The 15,008-nt window shown below is 37.8% G+C and overlaps 1 protein-coding gene across 7 annotated transcripts in view; it reads right to left on the bottom strand.

Moving 5' to 3' along the window:
* Positions 1–15,008, bottom strand: part of nbeab (neurobeachin b) — a 408,948-nt gene that overhangs the window by 223,752 nt on the left and 170,188 nt on the right. For all 7 annotated transcript variants that reach the window (XM_067450409.1, XM_067450410.1, XM_067450412.1 and 4 more), the window contains 8 exons: positions 14,846–14,938; positions 12,807–12,915; positions 10,556–10,637; positions 8,923–9,046; positions 6,295–6,487; positions 2,077–3,045; positions 775–992; positions 294–447 (listed from right to left, as the gene is read on the bottom strand). In XM_067450409.1, the coding sequence (XP_067306510.1) occupies positions 294–447; positions 775–992; positions 2,077–3,045; positions 6,295–6,487; positions 8,923–9,046; positions 10,556–10,637; positions 12,807–12,915; positions 14,846–14,938 (1,942 nt within the window). The remainder of the gene's footprint in view (positions 1–293; positions 448–774; positions 993–2,076; positions 3,046–6,294; positions 6,488–8,922; positions 9,047–10,555; positions 10,638–12,806; positions 12,916–14,845; positions 14,939–15,008) is intronic.

The raw sequence follows: 15,008 nt of genomic DNA, 5'->3' as shown, positions 1-15,008 counted from the left end.
GACAAATTAATTAGACTAAAAGACTAAATATTTGTAATGCACTTTATATTAAACAAAACAAAAAAGTATGACATCCATGATTGAGAGGAAATGGAAATGAACCACAGAACATTCTAAACACTGTATTGATACTAACCTTGGTATTCTTGGCATTAACAAAAAATAAATGAAGAGAAAAAAGAATATATTTAAAATAAGGTAACAATGTGGAGGCATTCTGTAACTTCATATAGGAACAGCTTGGCTTGCAGTAATCTATGATGACCACTGGGTGGCAGTACTGTCAAACTCACAGAGGGTGAGGTAGCGGCGGACAGCAGAGGAAGGATTCCTCCACAGGCGATGATAATGTTATCCACCATCTGTGAGATCAAGTGAATGGTATTGTGCACAAAGATTATGTTCTCGTTGCTGTTGACAAAGTCCATGATGGATTTTGTCGAATGACTATGAGGGGCAAGAGAAAAGGAGGGTGAGAAAGAGAAAGCCAAAAACAAAGAAAAGATTATTTACATCACAATAAGGACAAGTAGATTTTTGTTGTTATACAATAATGAGAGTAGACAGCGTATATTATTTGACATATATCTGACACTGAATTACAGAAACCTTTACACAAAAGAAATCTTTACACAAATTTCTATTAAGACAAATATTTGATGTAAAGATGTTGGATGAAAATTAGATGTAAAGTATGACATATTAAACGGATTTGTTCTTGAATCCCTCACTGTCAAATGTCAAATAAAGCTGGAGTATACTGTAGCCACTGACCTTCTCCAAACGTGTACATCTGATTCTAGTGCAAAGAGCAGATCTGTGAGTAAGCGCTGGTGCATTGGGGACCACTTGAACTCTGGGATACGGAACATGGTGGTGCGGGGACCAGGGCTGAACTGTCGACGCTGGTCTTCTGTCATTGGCATGCCTCTGAAGCCCAGATCCACCCGCAGATCTCTATCCAGGTGACTACCGGAACGCCCGTGCAGACTCTGCAAGCAAACAAATGTTTTTAAAACCCAAAACTGATAGACTGATAGAAATCTTAGAAAATGTAGACAGCATTGACTGTTTACGACAGAGGTGTAATGATGAATATGTTTGTGTAAAGTTTCTAGTTCTATTTCATGACATGGAGGAGAGATTGTGTTTTTTCTTCCAAAAGACCTAAAAAAAAGCCTCATGCTGGAAACAACTCTAAAGACTTTTACTTTCTTGAAAGTCAGCTGTAAGAAAATGCAGGTTGCAGTTGAAGTTATGACATTTCTTGAGGCAAGTGTTTTTGTTTTTGTTCTTTTTCAAGCTGGTTTTGCCAAGCTGCAGACTGCATGTACCTCTAAAGTCCGCAATATATCACATAACACATCAGAAGCAGTTTTTGGCAGTCATAAAGATCTCGAAGAAGAGTGAACTCTCTTAAAATATTTTTTTTATTTAATGAATTCTGTCCTTCAAACTATGTTGAATACACATATCACCATATTTTAGTATAGCTGATGGATAAAATTCGACACAATGACTTTAATCAACTATATACAGTATAATTAAGATTTATTTAAATGAAAAGGCTGAGCTGTGATCTCATAATCTTTTAATAAATGTCAGGTCAATTTACTCATTTGAATTTTAGTTAGCCAAAACTTTGAATTTTAGTTAGTCGCTTCATATATTTATATATTTACCCCGCCTCTATATCATAATTTTTTCAATTTAGTTAAAAGGATGTGTGATTTAACGTTTAATGAACTTTAACTGACACATTCAATAAATAAACAAATTGCATATTAAATAGTTATTCAGTTGTCACATTTAATATGATGACATAATATATAATTATAATTACATAATATTAATTCAATATTGTGAAATGTGTATGTGCTTGTGTTTGTGATAGGTATTAGCTTTGTGTTACAGTAAACAGTAAAGTTGTGTAAAACCTCTACTTCTATATTATTCTATTTTGTATAAATCTCAATAAAAATAAAAAATAAATACCCTTATGGTTTTGTGGTCCAGGGTCTCAACTTATATATTATTTAAAAATTTAGTGTGTATAGTACCAACACCCATAGTTACCTGTGTTGTAGTAGTAGTCTGAATCTTCTTAATCTCTTTATCTTTGCCATCATCTGATTTCTCTGTGTCTGACGTGGTGCTGGTAACATCTGCAGTGTTATTTACTCCAGAAACCCCTGGCTCCAGCTCTACTGCCACTGTCTCTATCTGCCCAGGGCATTTAGACAGGCTTTCCCCTTCAGAGACGTTGAAACCACTCAAAGTAGAATGCATCTTAAAGCTGTCATCCTCCAAAGTCGTTGGGTTGGCATCCAACTCTTTTGAGCTATTGGTCATGAGAGCCAGAAGCCCAAGGTCTGCACTAGTGCTGGTGTGGACCTGAGGTTCCACTCCTGAAAGCGGAAGAGGTTCAGATGGTCCGATTTCAGGCAGAAGGTTTTCCCCCGAGCTGGTCGGCATCGTGCCAAAGAGGAAGGTGTTGTTGCTGGAAATGGCATCTTTTTCGTCAGCCAGGGTGATGAGAGGACCTGAGCTTTTGTCTTCCAGGCTGGCTTTGGGTACCAGCACGCTGTTTACGCTACTGTTCAGCTTCTCCACCACAGCCGAGTAGACATTATCCAGGAGAGAGTCCACTTCCACCAAGCCACCATTTTCTGTGACAGGCAGGAGGTCCATGTCGTCCATCTTCACCTCTGTGGCCTCAACCTTCTCAGCTTTGATATCTACAAGCAGGTCATGAACTTCCACATGGACACCTGATGCTGGGTTCTCCTCATTCAAACTCTTGGATTCGGACAAGAGGTTCCGCCCGGGATCTGTCGTCTCTGGTTCATCCGCTTCACTCTCAGGAGTCTGGGTTTGGGAATCTGGGTCTATCTCTAGAGTGCCTTTGATGGCGGAAGCTTGGGCAGAAAGACCTGAAATGGTGCTGACAAGCCCCTTCTTTCCTTTCTTTATATTCTCTTCTTCCTGTCGCTGGTATTCCTCATACATTTTGGCTAAATATTCCTTGTGAGCTTCATATGTCACCTGCCAAACAAATAGTAGGGGCAAATTTAGGCTTCTTGACACCGTAAAAATGGTCCATCGTTTTATCTATCTATCCTCTTAAATATGGTTTTATCAAGCCCATATTTAAAGGGTTAGTTCACACAAAAATGAAAATGATGTCATTAATTACTTACCCTCATGTCGTTCAACACCCGTAAGACCTCCGTTCATCTTCAGAACACAAATTAAGATATTTTTGTTGAAATCCGACGGCTCAGAAAGGCCTTCCTTGACACCAATGTCGGATTTTATGAAGCGACAAGAATAGTTTTTGTGCACAAAAAAAACAAAAAAAATACATGAAAAACGACTTATAGAGATGGGCCATTTTTTTAAATAAAGCTTCGAACTGTTATGAATCATGAATCGATACAGTGATTCATTAAGCAGATGCTTCAGGAAGCTTTGTTTTGAAATCGACCCATTACTATATGTCTTTATTAGGGGCCAAGCACCGAAGGTGCGGAGGCACCTATTGAAACCGTTAGCGTTCCTATTATTATTATTATTCTTCTTCCGCTCACAAGTCTATGGCAGCCCATAGAACCGCTTGCGGGAACATGATGAAATCTGGCACACATATAAAGGACAGGCACAACTGTCAATATAGCAAATTTTGAGTCTCTAACTCAATCCCTCTAGCGCCACCAACAGTCCAAAGTTGCACTCATGTTTATGCTAATAACTCCTGAACTAAAAGGGCTAGAAACAAAATCCAAATTTTCTCTGACTCCTTGGCTCAAGCCGATTCGATTGCACCCTATGACGTCGTTTTGCGTCATAAAAATTACCCGCCATTTTTAATTTTCCAAAAAAACCTACTTTTTCGAACTCGTCCTAGACGGTTCATCTGATTTGCACGAACATTGAACCAGATCATCTTCAGACCATGGTGACAAAAAGTTATGGAATTCATGTTGATTCTTCAAATCGTTTACGATAAATGTGCGAACAAATTTTACGTAGAGGTTGCAAAAACAACTAAAGGCCATATCTCTGCAACGCTTTATCGTATTCAAACCAAACTTGGCACATGTCATCACAAGCATGACCTGAGGCAACATGCAGTGTTTCGGCGCAGTGCACCCTACTGGTCCGGAGATTCAAAAAAGGGCTATTTTGGCTTATAACTTCTAAACCATTTATCCAAAAATCATAAAATGTATCTCCTTAGATATGGGGAGTCATGTCGAGTCAACTGATATCCAAGTTTACTAGGTCTGCCTTTTTGGCTGTCGGCCATTTTGAATTATGTGCTAAAATGCTGTATTTTATGAACGCATGAACGGATTGTTACGAAACTTGGTATGGGTCATCAACACCATGCCCTGAAGTAGCCTGAGAAGTTTCGAAACAGCGCCACCTAGTGGAGAATTTTTTTCCCCAAAAGCTTATATCTTTGGGTGTGGTTGACATATTTGGATGGGAGTAACTTTTTTTGTCTCCTGAATCCTTGCCGAGTCCAATGATACCAGACTTGCCAGGTTTCGGCATATGGTTTGCGCAGCATTGTAATTTAGTGCTTAAAAAACATTAGCTTATATCTTCAAAACCGCTAGTCCGATCGAGACGAAACCAGCCTCAGAAGTTCGGAAACATAGGTCGATAGCTATACACTAATGCCCAAATGTCAAAATATTCATAGTAAGGGGTAGTAAAATCCAATCAAAGTCAGGTGTCAGTCATTTTTTACGTGTTTTTTCATGTAAATGTTTATAACTCCAAAACAAAATGAGATATTTTCACCAAACTCGACACGTATATGTATGGGCTCATACTGAGGAAAAATTAAAAAAATGGTGGGATTGTGCCTCTTGGTGGCGCTATAATAGAACAAAACATGAAATACCCATTGACTTCAATGCAGTATTAGGGAATAAAATGCTAATGTTACACTTGACGAATGCATTTGTGTATCATTACAAATCTCAGTATGTGTCTTCTGCTCCATGCCCTGAAGGTACTCAAAAGATTTTCGGGCAGCGCCACCTTGTGGTCAAAAGTTGTAATAAGGTGTGCAAAATGCTAATAACTTTTGATTTAATTAGCCTATTGTAATGAGACTGGTGACATTCATTGGCTCCTGCCAAGAACATAGACGCCAATTTTGTCCATATTTGACAAACCTCTCTACCCTTTATCTTGTTATTGGTTAAAAACCTACTTTTTCAAACTCATCCTACACTGTTGTCCAATTTTCACCAAAATTGAATCGTATCGTCTTCAGACCATGAGAACAAATAGTTATGGATTTCGTGTTGATAGACAAACCATTTGTCATACACCACAGCAACGCAGTTGAGCTATGATGCAAAAAATTACTCTTGAGGCTGTATCTCTGCAATGCTTTGACATATTGACACCAAACTTTGCATGTGTCATTGCCACCTCATTCTGACTACACCACATCAGTTTCATAACAGTGCCACCTATTGGTCGAAAAAGATTAACCATTAAATCATTATTATTTACTGTATTAAAAATTGTACTGCTTTTTTGCCTAAAATCAACTTAATAGGTCTTCAATGGTTCATTGTTGCATTTGGTCTTATACTCCTAGCTAGCTATGCTGGCATGTCTTAGGGTCTTCATTTCGCTTGGCCCCGACAATTGCTGCTTGCAGCTATATTTTAGTTTTTTTTTTTTGTTCACAAAAACTATTTTCGATGCTTCATACAATTATTGTAGAGCCACTGTAGTGAGATGGGCTTTGTAACGACGTCTTTAGTGCCTTTATGGGTCTTGAGAGAGGAAATGACATTGGTGTCAATGAAGGCCTTTCTGAGCCATTGGATTTCAACAAATATATCTTCATTTGTGTTCTGAAGATTAACGGAGGTCTTACGGGTGTCGAACAACATGAGGGTAAGTAATTAATGACAGAATTTTCATTTTTATGTGAACTAAGTTAGTTCGACTAACTTTACTTTTCTATTTAAAACTACATGTATACAAATTTTAACTCTACTTCATTACAATTAAATTTTAATTGCAATTCTGCATCCTGTTTGCTACCTCGATTCAAACTCAATTCAAATCCAGGAATTGAATTGAGATTTAAAGGTATACTCAGTTAAATTCTCGCACTTTTAGAGCCCACTGTACTGTACATATGGATTATATCGTCCTTCTCTTCTCTCTAGATATCTCACATCAGTATTGGCAAATGAAAAGCTTATAAGATCTAAAACTACACTTTTGTTCAGATGGCAAAAAATGTGTATTTACTTTGGAGTGGGCTATGGAAAGCGTGTCCACCCACACACGCCAGCCACCCCACTCATGCTTGATGGCGTGGTAGAGAAGAATCCGGAAGATGTTGTAAACCATCTCAGTGATCTTCTGCTCCTCTGAGTTCTTAGGGTTAATGTAGCCGAGAGAGAACATCCAGTCCTGCCAAACGGAACACTGCAGCAGACACCTGTCACACGAGAAATGAGATGGATTAAGCTTACGGCAGTCACTCGTGTTAAACCCTCCTCTCCTCTGCAAACATCTTTCTTAACATCCTCAAACGACACTCAAAGGTGGAACCTAATTCACAAACCGACAAGTAACACAAAGCAATTTCAGCCCCAACCTCCATTACACTTCAGATCTGCGAAGTAACACTAAGACTGACTGGCAGCTATTTGAATAACACCTGAAGCACTTTGTGTTATCAATCTTTTTTCTTTTCTTTTTTTTTTTCTCTCAGTGCATTCTGGCATAATAAATAGATCTTTGGCTGAGTAGGAATAAATTAAGCTTGTTCCTTTTGCTGAAAACACTTCGGGTTGTAAGATTGTGGTAAGGATGATTTAATTTCAAACCCACCCATATCGGCTAGCAAAAGTTAAACAATGGTGTATAAACAACTGCTACAGGATTAGTTCATCCTGAAATTAAAATTGTCATAATTTACTCACTCAACCACCCTTTCTTCAACACAAAATAAACATTTTTGAAGATTGGTCATAATGAAAAAGAACGAGGGATTTAAAACTACAAAAAGGACTCCAATAAAAGTGGTCCATACTAATTCTGCATTATATTCAAAGTCTTCAGAAGTCACCAAAAAATGTGAACATTCATGTGCAAAAACGCCGAGCGAACTGTTATTTTGATTCAAATGTTCTCAATAAATCAGCCAAACAAGTTCACAAAACTGATTTGAGCTGCATATCCTAAAGCATCCTAAGAAGAAATGTTTGGCACTATGGCCTCTATAATCTATTCAGGCTTCTAATGCTTTTTTGTAAATTAAGTTCTGGATTATCTGTTTAAGAATTGAATTGGTTCTGGTTCCTGACTCGCTGGGCCCTATCATCAAGTTTTTTTGCTAGTTTCAGCCAGACGCAGTTAGCATTTTCACATCCTGCTCCACATTGTGTTCAGGCGCATTGTTGGCGTATTGCTATTTTGGGGAAACTGAAGTCGACTTTGCCATTGACCAACAAAAACCTGGTCTTAAGTCAATAGCGCAGTATTTTTTTGTGTTATTTAAAGAGCGTGTTTGTAATATGTGTCTATAGACAGGTCCACAACACGTTACACCCAAAACACACCCATTACTCATTAAAAGAATAGGGACAACTCTTTTAGACTATGCGCCGGGCACGTCAACCATTTGTGCGCCATTGATTGCGGATTTGGACACGCCCTAAGTGCACTTGCACTCATTCCTCATTCAGTATAATTGCATAGAGAACATTGTGCAGCTGTTACATGTGCATGTAGCTTGACCAGTTACTCTTACCGTTCGTAAGGATAAGTCTGCCCTCTAGGGATCAGAAACCTGTGTTTGTGACTCATTATGAGCCGATTCCCTACACCTGTGGACTGTACGAGTGTGGATAGATCTATCATTAATGCAGACAGTTTTGTAAACATTAAGATATGATAAGCCATTTTGACATGATATGATAAGCCATTTTGAAACGTTATTCATAGTATCTGTTCAGTTCTGTGCAGCCTCTTGTTGATTTTTTGTATGTACAAGGCAGCATCATCAGCATTTACGAATTAAAAAATAAAAAATAAATAAATAAATATTATATATAGACACTTTAAACTCCCCCCCAAAAAATATTTACTTTGTTTCGGGCTGATTTTATTCAAAATAAAGTCAGACAAGTTCATAATTCGATCTTGCTTGAAGTATATCGGAGCCTTTATCTTCCTTAAAAGAATTCCCCAATATGACCAAGGCTTTTGTGTTGACCCTCTTTTGACCCTCTGTTATGGCGTAACAGCAGCACAGTCATAATAATTCTTATTGCATTTTACAGAAGAAAGAAAGTTGCATGGAACAACATGAGGATGAGTAAATAATGTCACAATTTTAATTTTAGATTAACTACTCCATTAATAGCGAAGACAAATATCTGGTCTAGTTACCAGCCACTGTTTACAGACGTTTTAGGAAAGCACTTTGGAGACGTAATGGCTTCATCAAGTCTAGAAAGCTTCTTCCCTTCAGTTCTGATTGGCTCACTGTAGAACTTAATGATGGAGATGATGAAAAGTAATAATAACAGCCAATTGAGATTTCAGCACACACTGGGCGACTGATTGACTGCCAGACTTGTGATTGCACAGAGAGCCACGCTGCATACGGCTTTCGAGAGAAGAAAAAGAAAACCAACAGCCATAGGACAGCAGTGAAAATGGTGTGGATTCGCATGTGTCACTGAAACATCTGCTGTGAGTGAAACAGTTAGAATTTCAGAGGATTATTTAGCGTCACAGGGGTGCCCATTAAACAAAACAACAAGAGAGAACATCACTTTTTTCCCCCTGCTCTCATTCTGATCTGTTCGCTAGGCGGTTAATTGCTGTCATGGGGGATGGGGCGAAAATGGAAGAGACCCTCACCGTCTGTTTTCGCGGCTGTTACTGAAGAGCTTGATCATGTCAGAGAGGAAGAGACGGCGCACCTCCATCAGGTCTGTGCTGGCCGTGGAGTTCTTCAGCAGTGTGGCCACTACCTTAAGAATCACTGAGAACCACCAATAAAACATCATGCATTAACCAATCAGACAATCAAAGAGGAGTTTTTACCAATGAGCATGCACAATTGACACAAATGAGACTTGCATCTCTTGCTGAAGTCTATGACTGAATCCGAAATAGCCCCCTATACACTTAAAGGTCCCATGGCATGGATTTTTTAAAATTATTTGATTAGGAAACTATTTGATTGTTTCCTAAAGTGTACTTATATTGTTAGTATGGTTTTTACATTAAAAAATGTCATAATTTAGAAATAAAAAGCTTTTTTTCTATATTAGCTCTCTGGCTTGAATGCTATGGTTCAAGGGGCGTGTCTGCTATGAGACTTCAGTGAAGACACCTACTGTTGTGATTGGCTGACATCTTTGCATTTGAAATGAGTATTTCAAAGTATTTCACTGCCTGTCCAGAGAGAGAGAGATGGAGAGCCGGGGAAAGATTGCTGAGAAAGTGTTATTGTACCGAGTTGTTGAGATGAATTTATTTTGTTTGTATCTGAGAGCTCTGAATAAACACGAGTCCAAGTCACGCCAACCCTTATTCTATGAACTTTGCAACGTTATTTCTCTCGCAAAATGCTTTCACAACTAACAACAAACATCTCAGATTTTGATGACATCATCGCAGACTTAACTTTCTCATCAAATCTTCAGTCCAATCAAAATGCTCTCTAGAATCTAAAGCCCGCCCCCTACACTGCTGAAGCTGTGGCTGAAATCGGTCAGTTGTTAACACATTTACTCATTTCTACATGGTGAACGGCACATATCACACTATATATGTGATAGGAAATGATTCAGTGTAAATATGCTTTCATTTGAGGCGAATAAAGTCTGTTTTCACGTTAGTTTCACACACCGCAGCAGCGCACACACCCCAACAGCTCTGGTCTAAATTTAGACTCCAGACACGAGAGCGCAGCGCGGATCATATGCGCAAGTCAGTACCGACAACAAACATATTGACCCATTTGAATTCTGCACAGAATGCTGCATTTCAAAGCGATATGGAGGAGATTATGATGATATACAGTGTTAGAGGAAACTGGCTTTACCAAACAGAAATGTCCGCTCTTGCGCTCTAGTCAAACTGTATATTAACGAAACGCTATTGGCTGTTTCCTCTTTTTCAGGGGAAATTACGTCAACACATTGAATAATGCGGCACGTTTCAAGGCACTTCAGTGGGCCTTTAAATAGGTCATTATTTGAGGGGATAGCAATTTGTAGTGGTGTCTGAAACCATAGTGGACATTATTGAGTTCACTCATTCTATCCCACATTGCACCACAATAATGAGTGTCCGAATTCGCTCACTTGTTTAACTAACTTAGGGAATAGTATTTGAGGGTTTAGGGGGGCAATTTTGGATTCAGCCTATGTGTAGAAGCAAATATTTAATCATTCGCTAGCAAACTTTTCACTTCCATAGATGACAGCAAATCTATTATAACCAGACCACAAAAGGAATAAATGGGCTGACAGAAAGAAATTACTTGGGTTCTGGATCTTCACAGTAGAGTCTGGCTCAGCATGAGGCTTGTGGACGACCTGTGTGCAAACCTGCTCTGTCAAAATCTTGACAGGAAACGGATCAGATGAGATTCATTAATGTTAATTAAACTGAACAGATTAAGCATCCATTATGAAGATGGCTTAAAACTAAAGTGAAAACTTTACTCAGAAATTGTGCATAGAGGATATACAATGGAACCAAGTAAAAAGTTAAACATGTAAAAACTCTACTGACTCTTGCAATGTATCAAGTTACCTAAATAAATGCAGAAAGAAATGTCCTTTTGTGCTTTCTATTGTTTTTGAGCCCGGAAAAAACCATTGCTACAAAACTATTAAGCAGCTCAGCTGTTTTTAATATTGATCATAATACATTCTACTTGAGCAGCAACTGTTAGAACGATTTCTGAAGGATCATATGACACTGAAGACTGTAATGACTCTAAAAATTCAGCTTTGATATCACATTAATAAATTACAAGTACAAATATATACAGGTCCTTCTAAAAAAATGAGCATATTGTGATACAGTTCATTATTTTCCATAATGTAATGATACAAATTAAACTTTCGTATATTTTAGATTCATTGCACTCCAACTGAAATATTTCAGGTCTTTTATTGTTTTAATACTGATGATTTTGGTGATTTACTATCTCAAAAAATTAGCATATCATGAAAAGGTTCTCTAAACGAGCTATTAACCTAATCATCTGAATCAACTAATTAACTCTAAACACCTGCAAAAGATTCCTGAGGCTTTTAAAAACTCCCAGCCTGGTTCATTACTCAAAACCGCAATCATGGGTAAGACTGCCGACCTGACTGCTGTCCAGAAGGCCATCATTGACACCCTCAAGCGAGAGGGTAAGACACAGAAAGAAATAGGCCGTTCCCAGAGTGCTGTATCAAGGCACCTCAGTGGGAAGTCTGTGGGAAGGAAAAAGTGTGGCAAAAAACGCTGCACAACGAGAAGAGGTGACCGGACCCTGAGGAAAATTGTGGAGAAGGACCGATTCCAGACCTTGGGGGACCTGCGGAAGCAGTGGACTGAGTCTGGAGTAGAAACATCCAGAGCCACCGTGCACAGGCGTGTGCAGGAAATGGGCTACAGGTGCCGCATTCCCCAGGTCAAGCCACCTTTGGGCTACAGAGAAGCAGCACTGGACCGTTGCTCAGTGGTCCAAAGTTCTTTTTTTGGATGAAAGCAAATTTTGCATGTCATTCGGAAATCAAGGTGCCAGAGTCTGGAGGAAGACTGGGGAGAAGGAAATGCTAAAATGCCTGAAGTCCAGTGTCAAGTACCCACAGTCAGTGATGGTCTGGGGTGCCATGTCAGCTGCTGGTGTTGGTCCACTGTGTTTTATCAAGGGCAGGGTCAAGCAGCTAGCTATCAGGAGATTTTGGAGCACTTCATGCTTCCATCTGCTGAAAAGCTTTATGGAGATGAAGATTTTGTTTTTCAGCACGACCTGGCACCTGCTCACAGTGCCAAAACCACTGGTAAATGGTTTACTGACCATGGTATTACTGTGCTCAATTGGCCTGCCAACTCTCCTGACCTGAACCCCATGAATCTGTGGGATATTGTGAAGAGAAAGTTGAGCACGCAACACCCAACACTCTGGATGAGCTTAAGGCCGCTATCGAAGCATCCTGGGCCTCCATAACACCTCAGCAGTGCCACAGGCTGATCGCCTCCATGCCACGCCGCATTGAAGCAGTCATTTCTGCAAAAGGATTCCCGACCAAGTATTGAGTGCATAACTGAACATATTTATTTGAAGGTTGACTTTTTTATATTAAAAACACTTTTCATTTTTTTGGTCAAATGAAATATGCTAATATTTTAAAATATTTCAGTTGGTGTGCAATGAATCTAAAATATATGAAAAAAAATATATTTAATTTTTATCATTACATTATGGAAAATAATGAACTTTATCACATTATGCAAATTTTTTTTGAAGGACCTGTATTAAAATAGAAAACAGTCATTTAAAATCATAATAATATTTATTTTTTTTCACAATATTACTGTATTTTAATTAAATACATTAAATAAATACAGACTGTTAATTTAAAACATATTTTATATAAAATAAAGTTTTACAACAGTTGTCTATTTTTGTTTTGTATATAATTTTTTATATTAAATTGCATATTTTAGCACAACTATAATACTGTATGGACCAATCTACATCCAGAGCAGAACAATCTTTTTTATTTTACCTCATATAGTGTGTTGTATGTAGTTATTGACAGTGTGTTGGAGTGCAACATCAGTCGTTCCCCAAGAAGTGTGAAGAGACTGTTTGTGTGCATTATTTCCACCTTCCTCCTGTGACAAAACACACACACAAAAAGAAAACGTACTGAAGTTAAAATGCCAGCTTTCATACATTTCACAGCTAATGTCAAGCTAGCAGGAAAAGGCCTCGATAACGACTGAGCTTGCCACCTTTTGCATGACGTCATGTATCTTCAGTTTTTCGCACAAAATTAACGATGCAACCACCTCTACACTCTCTTAATGGAAGAGCTGTGACTTTCACAATCACAAACTATCCAGCAGCACGAGGTATGCCGAGGTATTGTCAGGATGCTAAGCCCTCTAAATGCAGTCCTGGCCAACAGCAAGTGCAGACAAATGGGGACAGTGCAGTAAAATGACAACCAGGAAAAAATATGTTTTAAAGTGCCTGTGAGCATGCAGGATGGTAACCATTCAACGATGGATAAGCTAATGACAACAAAAAGCAAATATGGGTTTTATCTGCACTCTAGGCTAACTGCTGTACAATTCTGCAAATGTCAGTGGACTTGTAAAGTTCTAAAAAACTCTTGGATGGCCTTTATCATATTGTAAGTGTTCAGTACTGCAGTACATATGCTTGCATGACTATCAGTGGAAAGGAATGCTTTACATTATTTACATGTAAAGGAGACATGGATTATGGATTATGTATGTATATATATATATATATATATATATATATATATATATATATATATATATATATATATATATATATATATATATTAGTGCTGGGCAACGATTAAAATATTTCATCGCGATTAATCACATGTTTTTCTGTGATTAATCGTGATTAATCGCAGTATCCGCACAAATCAATAATGAATACAAAAGTGCTGCTATATGAACACAAGAGCAATAACATATGGTTTGCAAACACTTTAAACAAATAAGGTGCTTTTTACAGCAGTTAAAAGTTAGTAACAGTTACAATATTTCTTGTAAATATCAAACTTAAACATTAATTTAATCAAATTAAATTAAATTGGTGGTATACATATATTGATTCTGTAGTAATATTCTTATCAATGTTCTGTCAGCTTTTACATAGGCCTACTTAAATCTGCATATTTGTGATATTCATCCCAGGGTGTTATTTAATTTTATAAAGGCCTTTTTTTTTATTATCTTATTAAATGTATGCATCATCTTTCATGTTAAATTCTTACATTTGATTAATAAATTCAGTTATAATAGTAAAAACACTAGGCTGTTGCCAATCAAATTAAATAATTTAAACTGCAAAAAATACAGCTGCAATAAATAATGTTATAAGATTGATGTTCTAAATAAAACATGCAATCATACTTTTAAACATAACCGCCAATAGGGGGCAGCAAGTGATCGTCTTCATAAGTGAGTCATTGACTCCCTTATGAATGGGACTCCCTTATCCCAGACAAAGAATGTCAAGCCCTTGGCTTAGGCTACAGACAGCCGTGTATTCTCCTGTGACCAATGGACAGTGACCAACGGCCTTTCAATATAATAATAAATAACTGCATTATTGCGGGATAAAATTATTGTCTGCGTTAATTAATTAATGTGTTATAGTTAAAGCATATATATATATATATATATGCTTTAACTATACATTTTAGTTTATTAATTTTTAAAAAATTGACGTGACCATGACCACCCATCCCTACACAGATACACACTCACACATATCAACATACAGGTACACAATCACAAACTAATTAAAAGAAGAGGCTTATGGGCTTATGGGTAGAGTATCTCACTATTGGTACCTTTCTTTAAAAATGCCCTGGAGCCATCTAGAAAATACTTCAAATAATCCTAAGTACTTTAAAATTTCATAAAGTGTTGAGGGCTCTGTCCTTATGTAACCAACAAATTCCACTTCGTCGGATTGACTTGAGAAAATATAATGACTCTTGGAATACTTGTATGTGAAAGTGACTCTGGAAAAGAGTAGAATGGATGTACTTACTTGTGGCCTAAGTGTTTGAGAAAATATGCCAGCACTTTCAGAGCCTGAACTCGAATACTTTCACTCTTGGAAGCCAGTAGTTTGTACACCACCCTGGAAAGAAATTAAGTGAATTAAATTAAAACTAAACAGAAAATTATTATGAATCAATCACTGAATGTTA

This window comes from Pseudorasbora parva, chromosome 8, assembly GCF_024679245.1.
Source record: "Pseudorasbora parva isolate DD20220531a chromosome 8, ASM2467924v1, whole genome shotgun sequence".
In the NCBI taxonomy this organism is placed as follows: domain Eukaryota; kingdom Metazoa; phylum Chordata; class Actinopteri; order Cypriniformes; family Gobionidae; genus Pseudorasbora; species Pseudorasbora parva.
Note: the sequence above shows the minus strand (reverse complement) of the source record. Positions and strands in the feature narration are given on the sequence as shown.